This window comes from Corvus kubaryi, unplaced genomic scaffold, assembly GCF_017639235.1.
Source record: "Corvus kubaryi isolate FWS band 111438036 unplaced genomic scaffold, C.kubaryi_AGA036_p1.0 71, whole genome shotgun sequence".
NCBI lineage: Eukaryota > Metazoa > Chordata > Aves > Passeriformes > Corvidae > Corvus > Corvus kubaryi.
In genome coordinates this window covers 20,199,972-20,223,864 of record NW_024582059.1, presented here as the reverse complement: position 1 = coordinate 20,223,864, position 23,893 = coordinate 20,199,972, and the positions used below count along the sequence as shown (strand labels likewise).

Below are 23,893 nucleotides of genomic sequence, written 5' to 3'. Positions count from 1 at the left end.
ATGCTTGAGAAGAAAGCAGGTACTAAAATGACTGTCAGGTCTTGCCTCAGCAATTACCTTTCTGCTGCTGTGTGTACTTCTGAACAACACCTCTGCATGTTCGGTGTTGCTTATTGCTTACAGCAATATAGCACCTGGTGCTGATTTTTCTTAAAGCTTTTGGGGGGTTTAATTTGGGAAGAATGGTCCTTCTCAGCACCCAAGTTGCTGGAATAGCTTTTCCTTTAGTTTAGGCAGTCTTATGACTGCTTGGAAACAAACACTCCACTCACAAATACTTATACAATTTTTTTTTTTTAAAGGTAGGATTGGAAGTATTAATTAGGTTCTTGTAGATCAGCTATATCCTATTTCCAGTCAAAGGAATGTCAAAGTAGTATCTTAATGTTTTGCATGTTGCTTGGTGTCCTTGCTGATGTGGGAATAGTACTGGAAAATATATTCACTGTATCTGTTCCAACTGATCTAACTCTAACTTTTTCAAGGGAAGATCCTATGTTTGCTCAAATCTAACAGAAATTCAGGGTGGATCTTTTCCAAAGCTCTACAGATTCAGAAGACACAAGGCCAAACAGTCTTTAAGATTGTCTGTTGTGGGTGCCTGTGTTTGAAGCAGCAGTCTGAGAAAGATTTGGCTCATGTCTTGACAGGAAGCCTTGTCCTGCACCTGTTCTGCAGAGATGTGCCTGGAGATGGCTTCCAGATGCTGCTTTCTGTTATACCTGGATAAAATCAGCTCTTAGGAACTTGGGTGCTCATGAAGGAACTTGGGCAAATTTCAGTCACTATCTGTGATTAGACACTGTGGGGGAGAACTGGCCTTTGATAGATGATACACACACTTGGAACTGATGATTCATGGGCTATTGCAAGGTCTTGTTTCGATGCAAGTGTCTTCTGTGTGTTATTTCTGGTAGACAGCTGTGGGCTACAAAGTGATGTTTATACCATTTCTTCAGCTGGGTAGTTCATTAGGAAAAGTTAATTTTTTGTTTTTCATAGTGCAGAGCACCATCTGGATTGATATGAAATGTATCTGGAAGGCTCTACAGAGTGGGATATTGTTTATAATTAAAAATAACAAAAAGGTTAGGATAACAGTTGGGATTTTGAATCTCTTACCACAGAGCATGACCTGAGTTTAGTAGTTCTGACACATCCAATGGCTTGGAGCCAAGATCCATTGTGTCTGAGCCACAGAGGCTCACCAGAAGAGTGCAATAAAAAGGCATTTTAATTTGCGTCAGCTGTGAATGCAAAACTGTGGGCTCTGTCATTAGCACACATATGTGGCCTAGGGAGGGCTGGTGAAATCCTCTGTCTCATTGCCATCAGGGCATCTGGCTCGTCAGCCACAGAGTGCTCTGCCAGCACAAGCTGTGTCTAATGCTCTGCACTGTGAATAATGAAACATACAGTGGCTAAAATTCTTATATGTTTGAGACTGCATGTGATCACATGGTGTGATAAATTGAGGATGTCATCCTCCTCCTGTACTGGAGCTGTTTGTACCACAGTTTGACTGTAACTGGAGCTTATTGCTTGTACAAATATGGGTATTTGATGATATGTGGGGATTAATTTAAGGTAATTTTGTCAATAAGTGAAACTTCCATTTTGAGCTTTAGATTTTGTCCTGTTTGCAATCATTTAATATGCAAGGCATGAGATACTTGGCACTAATTCTTGGGGTGAGAGGGCCTAAAGTTTTTTAACATAAATCAATTTGCCAACCAGTGTGTATGTGCTAATGTGTTTTTATATTTGAGATGAATAATGTTACTTCCTATTTAAAGAACATGAAGAGTACCTTTTCTGGAGTCTTCTGTCTGTGAGTTCTGAGCTTGTGGTTTACAGGATGGGTCTGAAAAAGACAAATATATGAATATCTGCATGTCCATAAAAATCTTGTACAGGTCAGTGGGATAACATAGAATGTTCTCAGAATGGGAAATTAAGTGCCTGGTAATAGTAGCATGATGAGGACTTACTGAAATAGCAAAAATTGGTCCTACAAGACAAATGAAGAGAGCTACAGCCTTCATGCTTTCCAGATCTCGTAGAGGACAACAGTTAATGGTACAGGGGTAAGGCTTAGAAGTTTCCTTTCTGCAAGAAACATGAAAACAAAACAAGTTAGGATTTGGTATAATGACCTAGAAATGACTGATGGAAGCAATGCAGTGGCTGCCGTAACTTGTTTAGTCTGGAGACCCACAAAATTGCCATGCAGTGTCCTGTAAACTCAGATGTTACACCAGCTTAACTGGAGGACACTTCGGTCTCAGTTCTTTGACAGAGATTAAGCTGTAGGCTGCACTCACAAACTCCAGTGGGTGTTACTGAAAGGCAGAGTTGTGACATTGGTTGAGTATTTAAATGCTTACAAATACTTGTGAGTATTTATCCACTCCTCTGAGATACCACCTTGTGAAAAATGCCTCTATTTTATTGAACTCTGAGGCAGTGTCTGCTTGTGGCATCTCTATGGCTGAGGTGTCTCCTGGCTGCTCCCCTCTGTGTCTGGTAGGAAGAATTAAGTGGTGAAGTTCTGCTCAGCAGGTCTCCAAGCTCAGAAGGTCTGCCCAGGCTGCTTGAAGAATGGGTGTAGTCCTGCTTTGGATGCAGTCCTGCTTCTGTGTTTTCTCAGCAATTGTCACCCAAAGTGACAATTTGGAAGATCCTTTGAGAAGGAAGATCTTTTGGAAGATCCCTCTGTTAAACATTGTTTAATGTCATCATCTTTCAGTTAATGAGGATCAAAATACTCATTAGCGGGGCATATCTAGTATGCAATCCATTTTTTCTTGCAGTTAGCTCATTCAGTCTCCAAACTACCTCTTGAATAATTATCTATTATCTCTTTGGCATTCACAGTTAGTTGTCTAAGATGTTTTCAGAGGGAAAGGCAGAATACAACAAAAGCCATTAATGAGCATACGCAAAATGCCTCACTGGGCTGGGTATGGGCAGTCAGTTCAGATCAAGGCAAGTGTTGTTAGACTGAGGGTTATGCAGGCAACTTCTCAGAAATGCAGGGAAACAATCCAATTTCATGTAAAGCCCTAAAAACTGTGTACTGTGCTTTTTGAAGGCCTGGCAAGTGACTGAGGAAAGAAGGATCTGAATGTCAGGTAGGCTTGATTTCTGTTTTTTTCTGTTCCTGGTGAGCAACACAGATCTGGGCATGTCACTTAACTGAGTTTCCTTTGTGAAAACTCCCATTTGTCCTATTTGTTTTGGTGAACTAGTTTAAGAGTTATGAATGAAAAGTTCTGCATGTTGTATTTTATTTATAATTGCAGTTTTCTAATTTGGCTTGTGTCTCTGTCTGTAAAAGTTGCCTCTCCTGCCTTTGTCCAAATAATGAAAAAACAGTTGGAACAAATCTGAGTTAAGGTGACAGGACAGGGCTTTTGTATTTTCTTTTCTTAGTAGTAGCAAGCCCACAGCAGCCCACAGGAAGCACAAGTCTTGAGTAAGTATTGAATTATTAGGGAAGCCTGACCACACTGAATGAAGTGTTATATAATGCATTGTGAGATTTTTTTTTTCTTTATTTTACACTGAAATCTTAAGTGGGAAGACACTTCATTCTTGCTTTAATTTCCAAATATGTCCTAAGGAAGAGAATTCTTAAAAGCAAGCTTTTGTAACATATAAGTTTACTAGAACCATCAGAGAGGAGCAATTACACAAGAAGATATTTTTAAAAGCAGGGAGACATCTCCCTGGGAAAATGAAGTCATTATACTCTGCAGGAGAATCTGTAGGAAAACTTAGCCAAAATGTGAATAGGAAATTTTCTTGAGTATGGTGGGGGTTTTGACCAAGAAATGAGGAATTTAACAATACTTCAACATGGGTTATTGAGCAAGCAATGCTAACTAGGAGTACTGGGTTTGCATGGCAAGGTTTTGGTGGCAGGAGGCTACAGGGCTGCCATTCTAATAGTGTCAACAGTCACTTGAAATACTCATCAATGACATGATTTTTTAGTAAAAACATAAGTGTGATACTCTTAAATTACAACTGGTACAGCACATTCCTGTTTGTAGGTCTGTTTCAGAAGCCCCTGTGAGAGCATGAGTACATTATACACGTAGAAGCTGGTTTATGTGCATACACACATACAACTAAAAGGCAGAGTTTGAGGCAGGTATCTGATCTGAGTAAAAGAAGAGATCACAATAAGAAAATAAATATTAAAGCATAAAACTATTTCACTCATTCTCTACCAGCAAATAGCAGCTAATGAGACTTTATCCCTCTCATGCTGCCAGTTTTACAGCTGCAAAAGCCATCAGGCATAAGTCCTTGATGGCTGAGTGCAAACAAATCAAAACCAAACCAAGAGTATTTCAGGACATCTTAAAACAATTTTTAAACAAACTTTTTAAAACAATCTTTAAACAAAAATTCACATTAACTTAATGTTAATTGTTTAATCTCTTACGTTTCCCTTCTACCATTTCATTCTATTTTCTACTTGTTTAGATCTGAGTTTTTACAGTTTTGGGATTCTTTTTACCCAGAGCTCTCTGTAATTTAAGATCAGATCAAGTCAAAATGAGCTGCTTTGATTTAATTTGAGGAGAGGAAAATGAGACTTACTTATTAGGCAGAATTATTTTGATATTAGTTGGTGGGTTTTGTCCTCTCCCAGAATATGCATTTCTTTCAGGGGGTCCCTGTTTGGTACATGTTTTCACTAGCTCTACTAACACATTTCTGAAAGGCTCCTCCAAGACCAGCCAGAGTTTCTCTCTCTCTTCTCCAATATGAGAAAAAAAGGATGAATCAGGTTTTTTGGCCTTGTCTCTTGGACTAAGGTTCCTAAACTGGTATTTCAAGAGATTGTTGAAGTGTTGGGAAATTAGGTTGCACTGTGGCTTTCAGCTGGAGCAAAGTTCCAAAGGAGGTGTGTACTTTTCTTGGCTCGTTGGCCATAATGCTTTATTGTTTTGCAAGATAACTGGAAAAATAATTATCCCAGTAGTAAGATAAGGGTTGTCTTCCTCAACACAGTAACTACACAGTGTTTTCTCTTACAAAGGACACTTCTTTCTGTTCTAGACAGAAACATCTGAAATGTGTTATCCTTAAAATAGATGATACTGTATGAAAGCTTCAGCTATTTTGCAGTAAGTGGGAAAAAAAATGCAGAGGGTTAGATACAAAGCATTCTAAATTTTTAATTAATAATAAAGAAGAAACAGTACCATATCAGTAGAAGAGGTGCTCCTTCTTGGCCTGCCACTGATGTACTGGAAATCCTTGAGCCTTGCAAAATGTTGCTGCTTTTCCTGAGATGTACTTGGTGTCTGAAACAGACCCTCTCAGCAGATGCCTTCTGCTGCAAGCTTCAGTGAAGGAAGATGGTACTCTTTGGGTCTTGGTGGAACAAGGAATCCTAGGCTTCCATGGGATGAGGTGGGGGCAATGGGCTAGTGGAATTCTGCTGGATTAATTGAATCAGAAAGACAATTTAGTGCTCATGGGCTGCGGGCCAGTGGAGCTCAGTGGCTGTGTGGGAAGGACATATTTAGTTTTGTGCAGGGAGGGGAGCCAAAGGGAGCGGGTGCAAGAGTTCCTGCTGCATCAGCTGCTCCCAGAAGAGCTGAACTAAGGGATCTGCTGGGGCAGCCACACTGTGGGCCCGGGGAAAGTGGAGCACAGGGCATGCCAGTCCCTGCTAAACTGCCCACTGTTGTTTCAGTATGCTGCATATGGTGTGTGTAAGCCTGCAAAAAGGTAGAAACTCTGAATTAAATATGTAAAACCCAGTATTGGTTGGAGACTCTTGCATAACTCTGAGGAGTTTGCTATTTGGAAGCTGTTGCCATGGCTGTGTTGCCTGTCTGCCATAGCGACGGCACAGAGCGAGCTGGTGAGGAGTGTGGAAACCTCTGTGAGCCTCTGCAGCAGAGCCTTTGTGGCTTTTGGTTCTGCAAACGTTAATGAGTTTGTTCTTTATTTTTTTCTCATCTCATTATTCCATAAAATGTTCCACCTGAACTGGAATACTTTCTGGGAGGTTGTCCAGAAATAGTGGGGGGGGATGCACCAATGTAAGAGCAGAGGCACTTCCAGCTTCAAATTCCCCATTCTGCCAATATCCTCTCTTCCTAAGGAGGACACTTTACATATTGTGTTGACATGACTGAAAGAGAGGTTGAAGCAAAATGAAATGAAGTGTGTGAATGGTAAGAACTGTAATGCAAATGTTGAAAATTCAGTCACTTTAGATAATATTTTAATATGATTCTTTTTAAAGTTTCAGTTTTAGTGGCTTCTGCTCTTTTCACCCAAAAAGGTAATAGACATTGGGTGTTGATTAGACAAGATGCAGTGAGAAATGTACAAAAATTGACCATGTTTTATGTGGCCAACTGTGAAGTTCATAGTTAATTTAAAAAGCAAGAAAAAAAGAGCCTGAAATCACAGCTGAGCCCTCATTCTGTAGACCAAGCAGAAAAAAACCCCTTTGACAAGAGCCCATGAGAAATTCTTTAAATCCTTTCCCCTTTTATCTCTGCTTCTCTGCCTGGAAACTAATTCATGCCTATTGGAGTTGAAATTGTGCTGGTCTGTCAGCCAGACAGTGTCTGAAAGGAGTGGGGATATGTCAGAACTTCCCGTTTGTTTTTTCTTTTGTTGTGCATGCTGAAAAGATGATTGCTTTTATCTATTCAAAACTTTGTTGAGTGCTGTGCTGTACCATCAGATTAGCTTTACTGGGTTATCAAAGATTAAGTGGCTCTCCCGTGATTTTTCAATATTCCAGATAGGGATGGACTCTCAGCTGATAGAAGAAAACTGTTCAGGTGGCTCCCCAGAAATTAGGACAAGTACACCAATGTTAATTTTAAGGTAGCTAAATATTAACTCTTTTTGTCATAAGATTTTCTGATAATGACTATTAACGTTGCCTTGAAGTTCTTAGTTCACAAAAAAACGGCCCCAGACTGTGAAGAACTGTGCAGAAACTTGAAGCAGAAATTTGTAGGTGTTTGAGGGTTATTACTGGAAAACTGTATGTGATTTGTAGGCTTTGCCTGTTTCTGTGTTTAAACAGCTTTCTTGGGACTTACAGGGAAGGGGGGAGGAAATGTTTGGGTTTTGAGGACACTGAGGGATTATACATTGTTTAGCAGAGCTGTTGCATATTTATTGAATACTTCATTAAACAATATTTTCTAGCTTCACGTTTGATGACAAAATGCTTCAGTTGAGAAGATCTCTGGTTGTTTTCCTATGTCTCCAGGAGGCTTGAGCTTGACTTGGGGCCATCAGTCCTAGTGCTCCAGTCCTCAGCCAGCCCCAGTGTGCCAGGCTGTATGCTTTTTGGAAACATTTTCAGTGGCGGATTAGTAGTTCTGTTACCAGAAAGAGGTGCTGTGCCATCAAGATAAAGCATGGGGGGAAGAGGGTAGCCAAGTAGTTGCTGAGCTAAGTGAAAGGGAGGATATGCAGCAAACAATAGAGAAAGATTAAACACAGAAGAAAGAAGACAGATGAGTACAGGGCGGTGAAAAAATTTGCTGTATCTGTCTCACTGTGACAGCTGCTAAATAGACACTTTAAACAGGACACTTTAAACAAAGGAAGAAGAGCAAAACCCCAGAGAATTTTGCGTTACATTTATTCATATGCCTGTCTTGCATTGTGTTCTCTGGCAGCAAAGATCTGTGGGTCTGACAGACTGTGGGGGAGATGGAGTTAGGCTCAAAAGATACTTGTTTTTATTGGAGCTGTCAGCACCTCTGCATGCTCAGTCCAGCCAGAGGGTTCAGGTCTCTGCCCACAAGAGAGTGGTGTTGAGCCATCCACTTCCAGACCATGTACCAGGGTTCAGCTTACAGGCTTTAAAAATGTAAGGTAAATTTTGACCTTGGTGCTCATTCTGATTTACAAATAAAGTTTGACTGGTCCATCAAATATGCTTTACCCCAAAATGAAAATGCGTAAGCAAGTTGGAACTCAAGTGTTTTAGTGTAGATAAAGAAACTGTGCACCTATACTGGGTATTATATCAATGATATAATACCTAGCTATGTATCTATGCTTTTTCTCCTTTTACTACAGAGGGGAAAAAAGAGCAAAAAGAACCACAAAACAACAGGCAGATGTGAAACTGAGTCTGACTGCAGTCAGTGCTGATGTGTGTGTGCTGTGCAGTCCCAGGTGGTGAAGATCACAGTCTGCCAGGTGGTGTTGAGAGGGCTCTAAGCACATCCCTGGTTGCCTCTTAGCCATTAACAGCTGATCAGGGAATTTAGGGAAGTCTTGGTGTAACTTCCTTAACAAAAGGTGCATCTGAAGCCTTTGATGAGCCTGTGAAATGGTCTTCATTTAGATAACTGTATAAATTATTTAGATTCTCAAAAGATCACAGCCTGTAGCTACTCCTACTGGAAATGTTGGCAAGTACTGCTTGTCCTTTCCTACTGGAAATAATTGATAGGGTTCATGTGGACTACAGAGGCATTTCATGGGGAGTTCAGTTTTCTTGAGAAAGGTAGAAAAACTGGTTGGAGACAGTGCTGGGAATAGGAGGGAGCTGGTGCCTCTGACCAGCTCTGTTCAGTTGTGCCACACCAAAGGAATACTGGGGGTTGGGGGGCCTTCTGTGCCTAATTTGGGGGGAGGCAGGAGAATATCAGTTGTAGCTCTTTAGGTATCTTATGATAGAGATTCTGATCAGGAAGTTTGTCCAAGTATTTTTGCATGCATACCTACTGAAAATAAACCACTGATAATTATAGTAAATACAATATATAGGTGTGTACATATTCAAATATATGTCATAACCTCTGGACTAAGTAATATTAATGCATTACTGCTTTCTTCTTTCCTCAAAAGGAAGAAAACTTGACTGCCTTCTGGAGGCTCTTTGTGCTGAATTTGGAGTGAAGTTTTTATACTCTGAAAAACAAAATTTTGGCACAGCTTTTTTGACACTAAAGGCTGCCCTCCTCAATTAGATACCAGCAATGCCTGGAGTCCTTTCGAGACTAGCAAGCATTTCTGGAGCAAAATAATAAATGCATATGAGCTGCGGCTGAGTATATTGAAACTGAGTTATCTCCCAAGAGGTTTTTAGTGAAAAATCTCTACAAAGTGTAGCTTATCATTAAATACATTTAAAAAATCACAGAGACACAAAGTTAAAACTCTTCCTATGTGACCTTTTTGGCCTGTTACTTGGCCAGTTCTGCATCTAAAAACAAGTTCCCTTGAATACAGATGTGGTTGCACAGTTTATCTTTTGCTCTAACCCAGGAGCCCCCCATCATCAGCGTTTTATTCCATACAGCACTAGTTCTGTCTAGTTGCACATCACAATTCCTTTGCTTTATTACACTTCAGCAATCTCAGCTAGTCAAAACTCTATTGTGGCTTTTTATTTCTTGTTCTACCTGCATTAAATGCTGTACTGGATGTAAATCTGCCTGTGATTTTCATGATGCCTGGGAAGACAAGAAGTGCCAGGCAGGACTCCTGTTGCCTGGATGTATGGAATGAGCCTCACTTCTGGCATGCGGGAAGTGACTCCAAATGGGGCCAAGGCTCCGGCACGGCTGCCCCTGTGCTGCTGCTATATCAGGCTTTGTCTGTGATGCAGTCAGGGTGTTAGAGACTCTCATCCTGTCTCCTGAGAGCTGCTGCTCTGGGCTGTGTCATGCTTGACCACAGTGCCTGCATAGGTTGAAATTAAATGTTTAAAAAGGAGGGAGAGAAATAAACATCTTGCCCAGCCGGGGAACATTTGAGTCCCGTTGGGGAGGAGCTATTTTAAAGCTCAGACTGAGGGATGGCTATTTTTGCCCGTCAGCCAGACAGACTCAGCTAATGGTCCATATTATTCAAACCCTTTTCTTAACCAAATTCTTAAAAAGAGGAAGGAAGAAAGAGCAGGAAGAGTCCTTAGCCAGCAAGAGGTAGACATGGCTCAAACATGAAGAGATCTTACCTGTACCCTTCTGTTCTGCAGAGATGTGCTTTATTTTTATTATTCATATGTGCATTTGCTTTAATAATGAGGCAAAGAGATGAAGTTCAGTGTGAGGATTTTAAGAGCAATTCTACTGAAAACACTTGTGTTGTACAAGCTGTACAATCTCCACGTGTGTCTCAAGAGGAGGTGGTTATTTCACTTAATCATTTCAGACACACACTGCGGCCAGAGGCTTTCATGGATGTGTAACACAGCAGGGACTACTCATTGGAGCTCATCTTCCTAATTTCTGATGTTCTTGCCTTAAAACTGCCTGTGTAGATGGAATTAAATCTTAGGGCAGGGGGAAAAACAAGTTTTATATTATGGATGGGTGCCATTTCATTGCACTTCCAACCTGACTGCCACGCGAAGCGGCTCTGCAGACATTTGGGATCACCATGAAGTAAATGTAAGTGGGGAAAAAAGCCAGGTTCACTTGTGATGGGGAATCTGATGTAAAAAGCACATTGAGAATCACAAAAGAGTTTGTCAAGGCTGTTTATTTAGTATGTGCTGTGATCTTTGGTGATGTCAGAAGGGCAATGAAGCTGGTGAAGGGTCTGGAGCACAAGTCTGATGAGGAATGGCTGAGGGAGCTGAGGTTGTTTAGCCTGGAGAAGAGCAGGCTCAAGGGGAACCTTATCACTCTCTACAGCTGCCAGAAAGGAGGCTGTAGCCAGGTGGGGGTTGGTCTCTTCTCCCAGGCAACCAACAACAGGAAAAGAGGACACAGCCTCAAGCTGTGCCAGGGGAGGTTTAGGTTGGAAATTAGGAAGAATTTCTTCACAAGAAAGGATGATTGGACATTGGAATGGGCTGCCCAGGGAGGTGGTGGAGTCACCATCGCTGGGGCTGTTTATGGAAAGACTGGACGTGGCACTCAGTGGTCTGGTTGACGAGGTGGTGTTTGGCCATGGGTTGGACACAATGATCTCTGAGGTCTTTTCCAACCTAAATGATTCTGTGATTCTGTGACAAGCAGCAAAGCCTTTGTCCATAAGGAGACATAAGGATTGTGCAACATTGTAGTTAATGTTCCTTGTTGTTTCAGGAACAGCATGGTCTTAGCATGGAGGGTCACCCTCTCCTGTCATGGTCCTGGTTCTCCTGGTATTCCATATAGTGTGTCAGTGACTTATTTCAGCTCTAACGCTGGCTCTGTCTTGCTCAGAAATCAGCGAAACCCAAGTGTGATTTTGTAGAGCTAAACCAACCCATCCTGCTCCTGGGCCTGTCTTACCCTGCCTCCAAGCCAGCATTTCAGGGAGCTTCCCTTGCTCCTGGGAGCTTGGGGACAGCAGCTCTCAGGGCATTTTGGCTTGGCTAAGGGCAACTAGGCATTTCCCTGAAGCAGGTAGCTGCTCTTAGGATTTGCAGGGCACAGGTGGGTTTTGGTCCCCAGCTTCTGCCCTGGGTGACTGCTCCCCTCTTCCCTCAGGTTTTTCCACTTGCTGCATGCATCCTCAACTTTGTGCAACTGCCTGTTCCTCAAATAGAAATAAATACCGAGGAGGGTGTGTTATTGATGCCAGCACGAAGGTCAGGCTCCTATCAAACCTGCCATCTGCGTGTGTGATGTCTTGCAGCCTCTCACAAGACAAAGACGAGGCTGGGGGTGGGTGGGTGTAATGTCTGCAGTGTCTGCTGTTCGGCCAGCCAGGAGTTTAAAAATACCACTTGTGAATGACCTGATGGGAGCAGTTTTAGAAGGCAATCCACGCCCAGCACGTTTCAGTTTTCTGATGGGAAAGGAATTTGAAGAGATGTTTATTTCAAAACAAAATTTACTAAACAAGAAGGGAACAGGACACTGAGGGGAGATAAATATCACTGGTAGGGTGGCTGGTGGCTTTCACTGCAGTCCCAATGCCTGTTTGGGGTCACTCAGGGCACTGGATTTCTACTGGGGAGAGGGGAGCAAAGGGGCAATGAGATGGGTGAGCTGGAAGGGCAATAAGCAGGATTCTGCCCTGCTTTCCAGGGGGTGGCAGGGACCTTCTGTCAGGAAGGGAGGAGTGAGGAGAGAGAAGCACTCTTGCTGTAAGATACCCCTCGTCTCTTGTTCCCCAGTGCCAGAAACTCAGAAGGCATTTACATGAGCTCATTTCCTCTTTAGGCAAAGGTTTGGGTTTAGAGAAAGCTTGATGTAGTTGAGCTGGTTTAAGATTTGTGTCTCATCCTCAGTGAACTCCTTGGATTTTTATAGAGATCCATCTCACATCTTTTGTGGGGGTGCCAAATTACTTTTTGAGTGAAGGCTTCTTGGATGATTCCAGATGGTCATGTCTGGTTATATACTCTCGGTATTCAAGATGTGCCTCACATAGTAAAACTTCCATTTCTATTTGTTTAATTTTCTTGTTCTTTTATTTAAAGCACTTAGTTTATTTCTTTGCCTTTGCAGAAACTCTTGGTAAATTACGCAGTACAGCTATAAAAGTGTTCCCATTGTCTTTTGCCTAAATTAAGTGATAGTAAAGGTGTAGAGCATTCTTTTGATAGGCCTTTTTTTATATGCCTGTTTTGGTATTTTTCATCAAAAGAGTTTTTGAGATCACTTTCTTATCAAAGACTGATCAAAGTCTGATCAAAGACTGGTTTTCATTTCAAAGCACCCTTCTCCAGTGCTGTAGCAACAACTTCCTGTCTGCATGAGTTATGCTAATTTCAGTGCTGAAAAATCCAAAAATAGCTGAGGAGAGAGGAATCAAATTATAGTTTTGCCATGGGATGAGGTAGTGGGAAGGGGAAGGATGCTGTACCTTCTCCCTGTGTGGGCACGGGTGCCTTCCTCTCTGTGCTCAGAGGGAAGCAGGACCCAAACTGGGAGCAAGCAAAGCACTTGTGTGGAAGAACCATCTTTCAGAGATCTGTGTTGCGTGCTTTTCCCCAGAAATTCATCTCCTTAGATCCACAGCCATTAAAGAACAGCCTGTCAGCAGCACCCCACATTGTGTAGAGCAAGATCTCCATGGCCACCACTTCAGGATCTAACCGTTACAGAAAAGGAAAGAAAGGATAATAATTTGGAATATTTCTACACATAGAATTCTCAATAATACTATGTATTTTCTAGTTTCTTTGTTACCCCCTAAAGCCAGAAGTTTTGGCCCAAGTGTTGGTAAGCTGTGCATCACTCAGGGGTCTGCAGTGCCCAGCCCATGCCCATCTCTTGCTCCCACACATCCGCCCCTCTGTGCTGCATTCCACACCTGCATCATGGCAGCATTTCCCTGTGCTGCACTGCTGTGCTGGGATCATGGCCATTAGCCCCTTGTTGGCTGTGGGGCTGTCCTGGTACAGCACAGCGAGGGCTGGGTTTGTTAATGGAAAATTATGGGCTTTTCTGGAAAAGATCCCAAAACTGAGTGGGGTTTGATGACGCCTGTTTGAGTGCACAGTTTGCATTAATGCTCAGCCAGCTCACACTGGCTTTATTTTGGGTTTTGGTTTCATTGAAAGGAAAAAAAATGGGGAAGTGAATCAAACTGAGACCTCCCTTTATTCCATTCATTTTTCGGTTGGAGGGAATGAAAAGATTTGAGCTTACCTGCTGGAGCACATTAGTCATATGAAGAGATGATGGCTGTGGGCATGGGTGAGATTTGAACGTGGGCTGGGTAGTGAAGTTCTTAAACCCACAGTGATGATGGGATTATGGGTGAGACAGATCAGCTTTTGTGGCCTGATTTCTTCAGTAAGGAGTGCCAAGACCCTGCTGAAGGTAAAGGATGCCCTGGCACATAAGCTGGGGTGACTCTTCCAGGGATCCTCCAGCTCCCACGTGGTTGGGCAGACAAAGGAAGTCCTTTCATGGCTTTGCATTCCCATTTGGGCTGCCTCTGGAGAGGAGACTGGCGGAAGACAGAGGTGGTGATGCCACTTCCTCGTAGAAAGCCGCAGCATGTACCATGTAATTACATCTGGGCAGAGCAGGGCTGCTCCTGCAGCACAGTTACATACGTGACTGGAGCAGGCAGTGCCGGGCTTTGCAGACATGTCAGGATTCACAAGTACTAGAAACCCTCAGGAAAGCTTTTGTCAATAACTGGAGCTCTGAAGTCACTAAAAACAGTTGGAGGGGAGCTTTGCATTCCTGGTCCTGCTGTGGGACCATGCAGGTAGGGAATAGGCAGCACCTGCTCTCCACCCTGCTTCCCCAGACAGCACCTTGCTCTCATCTGTTTGCATCAGTTTGCCCTGTTTGCCTATAAAACATATTTTCACATCTTCTTGTTTGTGACTGGTTATGCAAAATCAAATTCTGTGCACAAGTGTCAATGCTTATCCAATATTCATTTCTTATGAACATTTTTTAAGATTCCTGCTTCTTATCTCCTGTGCAATATTCTTGTATGCATTCTGCACTCAGAAAAAAAGCACTGAGTAACAAGAGAGATTTCCAGCAAGAATAGTGAAGAGGAACTAGACTGAGTCAAAAGGTAGTGATGGGCATGTGCAATCATACGTACGCAACTCCTTTGAGGTGTACCATTGAATTCTGCTGGAAGTTTAACAGAGTGTGAATACACTTGCCCAGCAGAATTAGGCTGTTGTGTAAGACTCCATCAGTCATTTACAGCTGCTCATTTAAGGTGATTGGTACAATATTACGAAGAACAACTAGGGGAGAAGAAAACGCTTTATTCATCAACAGGTCAAACAAGGAAGAGTGTTAAAGTCATCATGGTGTTGACAGTGAACACTTGATCCAGCCTTATAACTGGTATCTGAATTGGGTGAACTGATTACTGGGGGAATAAGTTGAAGATCTCATAAATGTAGGTCTTAAAAGTAGTCAGCTTCAATTCCTACTGCAGTCTCTGTGAAAGTGGAGCAGGAATGCAGACCCCTGCCTCAGGATCAGAGGTGGGTGCTGTCAGGTGCTGTGGTGATGTTCCTGAGCTCTGTTTTTGGGTGCTGGAAGTCAGCTGTGCACAGCTTCACATCAGCCCCAACACCTCTGTGCTTTAAGAGGATGTCAGAAGGGAAAGACTCCCTGCCCTTACCCACCCACACCTACAGAGCACTTTGGCTGCTGGCTGAGTGCTCATATAGGCTTGTCACCAACAATCCCATGTATTGTTTTCAGGAAAATAACTTCCAGTAAGCAACTGCGGATTTTTCTTTGTTGCTCTGATATTCAGAACACTGCTATAATGCTTAAGCTTGGCCTACCCCTCCCCCCAGTATTTAACCACCCTTTTTAGAACTACAGAAAACCAAGAAACATCTCCTTGGATTTAATACTTGTTTCTTGCTGAAAAGTGGTTTATCATAAGCATGTAGATTCCTGTATAATGTAGAGTAGCTTCTGTGGGATTTTTATTTTTTCTATGACATAGACCCTTGTGCAATATGGAATATTGTGAAAGATGTGGGTACAGCACTCACATAATAATAGTTAATAGAAAGTTAGATTGTGAACCAAATGAAAGTCACTGAATGTGTGATGTGGTGTGCTTTTATTTTCTGTGGTTGTATTGGGTTGAGACTTCTCTGGTTTTGTGAGTTGTTTGGCATTGCTTGGGTTTTGGTACTGGGGAGTTTGGGGGTTTTATTGGGGGGTTTGGTTTTTTTTTTTTGGTTCCTTCTAGTATTTTTTTAGTGTTATAAGGATTTTGAGGATTCAAATGTCCTTTGGAGGTATGAGCCAAATTGCTGCCAGTCTCTTGGTCAGAGCTGCATTAATGGTGTCTGTCCAGTTTTCCAGGCTCCCAGGGGACTGTGGTAATGCTTCCTGTCCAGCTACACTGAGCAGCAATAAATTTAGCCCAAGTGAGCCATAATGACAGTACAGGAATCAGAGGAGTGCTGACCACTCTCTAGGAGGGTCTGGCACTCCATACAGACACCTTCATCCCTTGAGCTGCCAGCCCTGCCCTGACCTCACTGCCCACTCTGGGCAGCCTGTGCCTCCGCATTACCCGTTTGCACTCATGCAGTGCCTGTTTCGTACAATCATTTCCATCAGCCATTTCCTCCTGATGTTTTTTTCCCCTCCAACAAAAAATCAGGGTGCTGTGACTCAGGACACAGACATGGACCTGACCCACACACACAGCACAGCTGCTCCTATGTCACCCTGAGGAGCTCACTGATGTGATCACTGCTGTATTTTCCTTCTTGAGAGCACTGATGCTGCACGGCTTTCCAGATCTCTGCAATTCCAGCTGGAGTGGGAGCGAGCACAGGGTGAAAGGTGCAGAGAGCTTTTCACGTTAAGGCTGTGTTATTGTTCCACTTCCACCTTGTGATCTACAAATACTTATTGCTCTCACCTCCCAAGGGGCTGAATTGTGAGCAGGAAGTGATTGTGAAAGATACTGTACTCTGAATGAGATGTTAGGAGCTGTAATTACTCACTGGTGTCTCTAAGATTACTGCTGTCAGTGCTGAGCTATTGACAGCCCCATGGCACTGGAGCTACCTGGTAGCTGTGCCAGCGTTGTCAAAACCAGTCCCTGCTGTGAGGCAGAGCTGAGCATCTGCCCCTGCCCTTATTTTGACCGAGGGCAGCAAGATGCACTATTGCCTGTGTGCAGGAAGATGTGTTGGATCTGACAGTGACCAGGCAGAAATGAGACATCCTTATCCACATCTGATGAAGTCACAGCCTCAAACGAGTGAATTCAGCCAAGCTGACTGATAAATATGGATTTATAGGACCTGACAATCCAGTCACACACATCTGGCAGGGATGACACAAGGTACCTGTCCAGCCATGAGCTCCAGCTGCAGCCGGCACGATGTGGATAGCAGTTATTGCTCCATGCGTTTTGCTTTGGCAAAAGTGGCACAGAGCAGGTACAACACCTGTGAGCCTTCATTCCAACAGACCATAGGGGCGATGTGCTGGTGTCGCTGGAGCCCACTGCTCAGAGTGGGATGGTAGAAGAATGCTAGAAATAGAAGTGAGGGGAGTGTGGGGCTGGCATAGGAGGCGGGGAGTGAGGGATTTTGGGAGTTTGCCTTTCATGTGTTTTGAGAAAGGGCATGGTGCTTCTTCTTGTTGGTAGGATAAGGTCGGCACCTCCCTTCGACAGTGTCACAGAGACTTCAAACAGCCTGTGATGCCTGAAGTAGGGCAAATGACTGGCGCCTTAAAAGTGCCTGTTTTCTCTGACTGCGAAGGAAACTCTATGGTGAATATGGAAGGGTGGGTTAATGATCCTACCCCTGTGCTGTCAGGAGGCCAGGGGAGAGGGCTGTCGGTCCTGTGCAGAGGTCTAGCATTAGCAGGTGCCCTGTGTGTGTCTGTAATTCAGGGCCCCATGACTCAGGCTCCTATGAGATGTTTTTTACCAGCAAGAAGTAGCATTTTTTAGAGGCTTAGCAGAAACCAAACTTGTGCATGCCTCCATGCTGTGACAAACACACTGGTAATTCCTTATCACAGCATTTGTAGCTTTGAGGCTTGCTCCCAGAAGGAGTTGGAATATCAGTGCTGCTTTTCAAACACCTAAAATGTCACCATTAGCTACTGGGTTCTGTGTCACGTTAATGCTGTGAAACACAGACAATATTTATTCAGGTAGCAAAATGAAACTGCATTATAACACCTGTCACCAGACAGTGTAGGGCAAAGGGATTTGGGTTTGGATCTGACTGCAAGGTAGGAGCTGGTGTTGAATGCTGAGGACATGTGCCTTGGGTCCTGCCCTCATCCTAGTCTCCCTTGCTCCAGTTCATTCGTTGATCCTTTTCCTTTTGATGCTGCTGTCAAAACCCATAGGTCTATTCAGGAGAGAAGTGCATCAGCAACATTAATACTATTAAAATACCCTGGTCTGGAAAAAAAGAGAGGGAATGATGGTTTTTTGAACAATATCACTTTCTTGAGTTTTTGATGCTGAGCTGTCTCGATCAGTGGGGGAGAGCAGCTGTTACATTCCTTCTCCACCAGCTGGTTCTCTGCAATGCCAGCTTTACTCTTGGCTTTGGCGTCTCTTATCCCTCCTGCTGTCTGCACTCATTTATTTCTTCTGTTCTCATGAACACCACACAGTCCAAATTGTCAAACAGAGAAGTGATATTCCTGCATCTTCTTACCAGCCCTGCCAGTCTTCTCATTTCTCACTTGGCCACCTCCTCCCTGGTAGTCTGATGGTGCCAGGTTTCCCCCATCTTCCTTCCAGAGACTGAGCATCTCGGTAGGGTAGGACTTGGGGAAATGCCCAGTGGCATTTAAAGCGCCCATCAGACAGCTGCTGCTCCCACCCTCAGTCCATTTCTCACCTCTGATGTAACAACAAAAATAATAATTAATAATTTTTTTCTTCATAGGGTTAATTTAAGGTTACAGTATGTGGGCTGGGGTTTCCTTTCCTTGCAAAACACAGGCAGATCTGCTTGGGCAGTCTGGCTAATGCTGTAGGATGATCTCTGGAAGGGATTCGGGGGACAGGCCTTGTTGTTTGACCCAGGGCTATTGGAGATTACAGGGACGAGGGTCAGGCTGGGGTGCTGGCAGTGAGCATTGTTGGGTGTGCTGGTGCTGTGGGTATTTCAGGGCCACTGGAAAGGAGGGAAGTGACATTTGGGTGGTGGCTGGTGGGGTAATGGGTGACCTGTGTTATAAAAGAACTGGGCATGTAGAGCTTGGTGTTTATCTCCTTCTTGCACCACAGCACCTGCACATGAGGCAGCACCAGATCTTTGGGGGCTGAGTTAAATGCAGGTTTGACATTACAAAAAAAAAAAAATACAACAAAACATGGTAGTTGTTGGAGGTGCCTAAAAAAGGTTGGCAACATGAACTCATATCTGGCTGGGGACAGGGGTATAATTTTGTCTCAGGTCAAAGGGAAAATACATCCCACGATAACTGCAGCAGGGATCAGGTAGGGAAGAAGAGGGAAAACATCTGTTGAAGGTATGGGCATGAGAGTGAGTGGCTTGATGGTGACCATCTCGAGGCCAAGGGGCTGTGGGGAAAATAGTGGGGCCGAGTTACACTGGGGCTTCCGTGCATGGGGGGCAGGAGGAAGGAGAAAAAATGATGCTCATGACATTCGGCACCTTGCAGTCCTCACAGGGCAGACACACCTGGACTGTGGGCTGGTAAGGAAGGGGGGGGAAACAGCAGGAGATCGTGAGGATGAAATTAAACCCAGCAGCAGACTGACGTGTCTGGTTTCACAAGATGCTCTGTCCAGCACGAGGCATTCCCTCTGGATGCTGTTTTCTATAGCCTGGGCAAATTCAGACAACCTGCAGTTTACAGAGCCCTGTCTCAATCCTGACCCTGCCCAAGTTTCCTTCAGTCATTTATTTCGCAGTGCCAGCATCTCCTGTGAATGCCTGCAAAGCCGCAGCCCTGTCCACGTCCCCATGGCACATATTGTGGCCTGAGTTTTCCAGAGCAGAGGTTTCATCCTCTCCCTGTCCAGCAGCTGGAAGGAGCACTGGAATGCTACACTCAGTGCAGAGTGTGGGATGCTCCCTATACATCTCCATTTAGTATTTCCCTGCTCCCTGGCACGAGTGCCTGTGTGGGCATGAAAATAAGACAAGCCCTCTCTTTCTAGCGTGGTTTTGTGCTCCTGCCTCAAGGTACAGGGCAAGGCTGAGACCTGGCAGGGAAATGGTCCCCTGTGGGTTTCAGCACCCTGGCCCATGGCACAGGGCAAACACTGCTCCCAAGTGCATGGGTTAGGAGGATGTCATCCATGGGATAGGGTCCAGCGCTCGGCGTGGGTGACACCGTAGTTGTTTGTGTGTGTCACAGCGGGAAGTGTGTGAATGGGATAGATTTAGCTGTCAAAACAGACGGCCAGAGCAGTCCGTCATTAACTGCCAGCCCATCTCGTCATCCTGCAATCACAAGGAGCTTTTTTAGGGCCAGCGTCCTGGCGGAGGCCAGAGGAAGCGTGGGAGGCCAGTTTCCGGTGACACCTCCAGGCACAGCAGCGCTGCCCGGCGGTGCCATTGGCTGCCCCCGGCCCGGGGCTGGTACTGGCCAGCGGTTAAATGCCTGCCCAGCCACCCGGGGACACACAGCCTGGAGCATCCCAACACGGGCAGCCAGCTCATCCCATCCCCAGCAGAGGAGACACGGGCTTGCATCGCACCTTAAGGTAAAGGGTTTGGTTTCTTTGGATTGATCTGGCATTGCCTGGAGTGAAAATGGTGACGTTTGGGAACAGGGGTTGTAGATTTCCTCACAAGTTTTGGCTGAAAGCAGGATACTTGTCAGCTGCGATTCAGGTGTTGCTTTGTCAGGGAAGAAATCAGGAGCGTGCTTGTTCCATCGTGTTTTGGGTGCAGGGTGATGTTCAGTATGGTCAGTGTGTCCCATGGGGATAAGGTGCCGGGCTGGTTAAAGAAAATGCTTGGAAAATGAGAGCAGAGCTGGAGGAAAGCCCCCACTGCTTTATCCGCCTGCCAGGCAGCAGTGCTGCTGGAGTGCCGACCCAGCCGGCTCTGGCGGTGCAGCTCTCCATGGAGTTATCTCTTTGGGATGCTCCACTTTGGAATGGTGTAAGATTTTTTCTGGCTGTGGGGACCACTCCAGGTGGGAGGTACAGCTCTGCAGCCCGTGTTCTCACAGTGCTACCCATCTGAGGTGCAGGCTCCTGTCACAAGCACTGAGCTCAGCTGGGTGGTGACATTACTATGGGAACAGGAAATTCAAGAGAGCTTTCCTGCTCTTTAGTGATGTTTAGACAAAAAATCTGCCAGCGCATGGCTAGGTACTTCAAATCCCAAATTAAAGGGAGGTTTCTGCACAGGAGGTGACAGGAGGAGGCACAAGGACAAGTCCCTGGCTGTTTGATGACACGCCAGGCTGAGCGCTGTGCCAGGATGGCAAGGCTGTATCATTTGGGAGGGCTTTTTGGGGCCAAGTTCCAGCCAGAGGCACATGCAAATGCTTTGCTCTAGTGTGCAAATATTTCATTCCTTGTTGCAGCCCCAGGGACCACAACTGACATGAGGGCTGCATTCCTGGTGCTGCTTCTCTGGGCCATGGCCTGTGCTCACCCCGTAAGTAACCCTGGATTGACACTCCCACCCCAAACCTGTTTGTTTTGCCCAGCCAAGGCACACTGATCACTGATCAAATGTCTCCTGGATGTGTTTAGGTGCCTGGCCATGAACCCACCCACTCCAGCGCCCTGCAGGAGGTAAGCCACAGGTGCCCCTGTCCCACAGGTAGCAGCCCCTCAGGGAGCAAGTCTGGGAGGGGGAACCAGCCCTGGGCTGGCAACCTTGGACCAGGAGCCTGGGAGGGATCTGCTGCTTCTGTGGGTCTTTGAGCTTTGTCTCTCTGCTCAGTCTTTTCAAGCTAGGTTGGTTTCGCTGTGTTTTGACTTGCCTCCCTGAGCACGTTCCCAGTTCACCTGACACCTTCTGCTGTGTTGGCCCTGTGAAAGGAGTTTCTGTGATCTGAACTATCCCAGTTTGGGGTTTTCTGGGCTGCCCTTTTGTTGGTGGCTACGATTTTATTTTGTATCAGCAGAATTAATTGAAGGGTTGAGGTGCAAGAAATAAAAAAGGCTTGAGCTCTTGCATGGCTTGGGAGTGAGGTCCTGCAGCAGCAGCAGCAGTAAGTGTGCTGTGGTTGGTGTTTAATAAACCAAGGCACTGTGTCATGTTTTGCCTCCAGGATACCGCAAATGAAGATTATATCAGCAAGCTGGGCAACCACCTGGATGGAGGAGATGGTATTCATCCTCCTGCCAGTCCGGAGCCAGCCGAAAATGCTCTTGCCAGGGACCTGACGGGTGGGAATGCCGTGAATGAGGAGATGGGTGAGCTCAGTGGCCAAGACATGGGAGGCCGAGTTGGGCAGGCTCAGCATGTGAACCAGGTGGACCACGAGGACATGGGCGCCCACAATGGGAATGACCTTGGTTTCCTGGTGAGTGAGTGAGTGGAGTGTTTTGTTCTGCCAGGAAAGCCCCCCTGGCCCCAAACCTGGCATTGGTCAAGGTTGTGCTTGGCTTAGCATTCATCTCTGTTTGTCACCTCCACAGGAGGCGGATGCACGTGACACTGATGATGGTGACAACGGAGACCACTATGGCACCAGAGCCAACGGATTTCCCTCCCACGGCGACAGGTTCCTGGACGAGGAGGATGACAGTGGGGATGACACCTTTGATGCCAACGGGGAAGAGGAGAGGGGCGAGGGCCCTACCTACGTGGCTGGTGCCGATGGGGCAGGAGAACACGAGCACGATGCTGGCCGTGGGGATGCCGGGGCTGGCAGGGGGCACGGCGACAGCAGCAGCAGCAGCAGCAGCAGCAGCGAGAGCATCGGGGCAGACCACCGGCGCTACAGGAACTACGGCTTTGGGCGCACCCACAGGCACGGAGGGGCCAGCAGCAGCAGCCAGGAGGAGGAGAGCTATGACTTCCAGGATGAAGCCATGCAGGGGGATGACCCCTCTGTCTTTGACGGTCCAGGCAGCAGCTACAGGATGCGCCATGCTGGTCCCCGTGCCCTGGGGAACAGCTGGGAGAGTGCCCAGGGGGCTGGCTCCCACCGCTGGGAGGAGGGTGACAGCAGGTCCCCCGAGGTGGAGGATGGTGACTCTGGAGAAGACAGCCCCTCTGTGGAGGACAACAGTCAGTCAGAAGAGCCTGTTGACAGCCAGTCAGAGGAGAAAAGCTCCAGCCGCTCCAGGGAGGATGGGGATGTGGATGGAGAGGACAGCCCCTCCAGGGAGAAAGAGGACAGTGAGTCCAGGGAGGGCACTGATGAGCAGTCAGATGAAGAGCCAGGGGAGTCCCCGGAGGTGGTGAGAACCTTGAATGAGCACAGCAGCAGCTGGACCTGGGAAGGGCAGGAGGACTGGGATTCTGCTGAGGACAGGAGTGTGCTGTCCACACCTGACAGTGAGTCCAGGGAAGAAGAGGGTGAACCAAGCAGGTACAGGGAAGATGATGATGACCAGAGCCAGTCCACAGAGGACACTGCGGAGGAATCAGAGGAGGATGAGAATGACTCTGTGCCGACCACATCGGCCGAGAGCCCTGAGTCCCCAGAGGATGACAGCAGCCCAGAGGACAACACAGGTGAGGACAGCAGGTCCACAGAGAGTGACAACAGTGAGTCCCAGGAGGATGATGATGATGTGGAGAGCCACTCCCAGGAGGATGCCACCCGCGAGTCCAGCAGCCATGGGGACGACAGCTCCCAGCAGAGCCTGGAGAGCGGGGGCCGCAAGCAGCGGCTGGGCGCCCTCCGCCACAGACCTGCTGCTGACTATGATGACAATGACTGCCAGGACGGGTACTGACCCGTGCCCCATGGCCTCAGTGGCATGGGGGATGTGGGGGGAGGAGGGGTTAATTTATTTGTCATATAGCCTGGTTGACTTCTTCTCAAGAAGATGCTGTGGTTAAAATGGAGTCGGGTTCGCCAGGGCTAGGCCTGGGCACGCTACACAGGGAGTGAAGGGGTAGGTGTTGCCAGGCACAGGGAGAACGCTGAACCACAGCGAGAAAAGGCATTTTCTGTATCAAACTGGAGAGCAGCTGAGAGCTGTGAGTGCCAGCAGGGTGATGCTGCCCACTTGCCCCAGGGGCACAGTGGTGGCTTGGCACTTCTGGGCATGCTGGGCAGAAAGGTCCCTGTGTTCACCCCTTGTATTTACCTACCACTGCCCCAAACATACCTGCCCAGACTCCAGCTGGAGCTTTCCATTAACTCCATGTCCCGCACATAACAAGGAAAAGCTACAGCTGGTGTGCACACGTGGTGCATGGGTGCAGCAGGGTGTGAAGTACCACTTCAGGATGGGATGTATGTAATATTTTTAATATTTTGTAAGAAATGTACAGAAAACATTATACTGTATCCTTTTTGCACTTGTATTTCAAAGCTGAGATGTACCCTGTTGATTTCTTTAATCACCATTAAAGCCTCCAAACTCGACTGAA

General features: G+C 46.0%; 2 protein-coding genes across 5 annotated transcripts in view; one reads left to right on the top strand and one right to left on the bottom strand.

Annotated features, from left to right (window-relative positions):
* The window catches only part of SPARCL1 (SPARC like 1), a 13,236-nt gene extending 7,530 nt beyond the window's left edge, over nucleotides 1-5,706 (bottom strand). Inside the window, exons 1-3 of one of the 2 annotated variants that reach the window (XM_042049886.1) lie at nucleotides 5,223-5,706; nucleotides 1,992-2,109; nucleotides 1,811-1,864 (exon numbers count right to left, since the gene is read on the bottom strand). In XM_042049886.1, the coding sequence (XP_041905820.1) occupies nucleotides 1,811-1,864; nucleotides 1,992-2,045 (108 nt within the window). In that variant the 5' untranslated portion in view covers nucleotides 2,046-2,109; nucleotides 5,223-5,706. Of the gene's footprint in view, nucleotides 1-1,810; nucleotides 1,865-1,991; nucleotides 2,110-4,614; nucleotides 4,825-5,222 lie in introns of those variants that run through there. The other variant, XM_042049887.1, reaches the window with a different exon arrangement.
* Nucleotides 2,965-23,893, top strand: LOC121674978 (dentin matrix acidic phosphoprotein 1-like). 3 transcript variants are annotated; one of them, XM_042049890.1, is made up of 6 exons: nucleotides 2,965-3,134; nucleotides 19,833-20,082; nucleotides 20,916-20,989; nucleotides 21,088-21,129; nucleotides 21,612-21,866; nucleotides 21,982-23,893. In XM_042049890.1, exons 3-6 carry the CDS (start codon nucleotides 20,936-20,938, stop codon nucleotides 23,248-23,250), a joined length of 1,620 nt encoding a protein of 539 aa, XP_041905824.1. In that variant the 5' UTR covers nucleotides 2,965-3,134; nucleotides 19,833-20,082; nucleotides 20,916-20,935; the 3' UTR covers nucleotides 23,251-23,893. The 3 variants fall into 3 exon arrangements, with proteins under 3 accessions (XP_041905824.1, XP_041905822.1, XP_041905823.1); XM_042049888.1 differs by lacking the exon at nucleotides 19,833-20,082; XM_042049889.1 differs by lacking the exon at nucleotides 2,965-3,134 and having other exon boundaries at nucleotides 16,981-20,082.

Coding starts and splice junctions, on each gene's coding strand:
- LOC121674978 (XM_042049888.1), top strand. Junction 20,990..21,087: donor CCATGGCCTGTGCTCACCCC/GTAAGTAACCCT, acceptor GGATGTGTTTAG/GTGCCTGGCCATGAACCCAC. Junction 21,867..21,981: donor GGAATGACCTTGGTTTCCTG/GTGAGTGAGTGA, acceptor TCACCTCCACAG/GAGGCGGATGCACGTGACAC.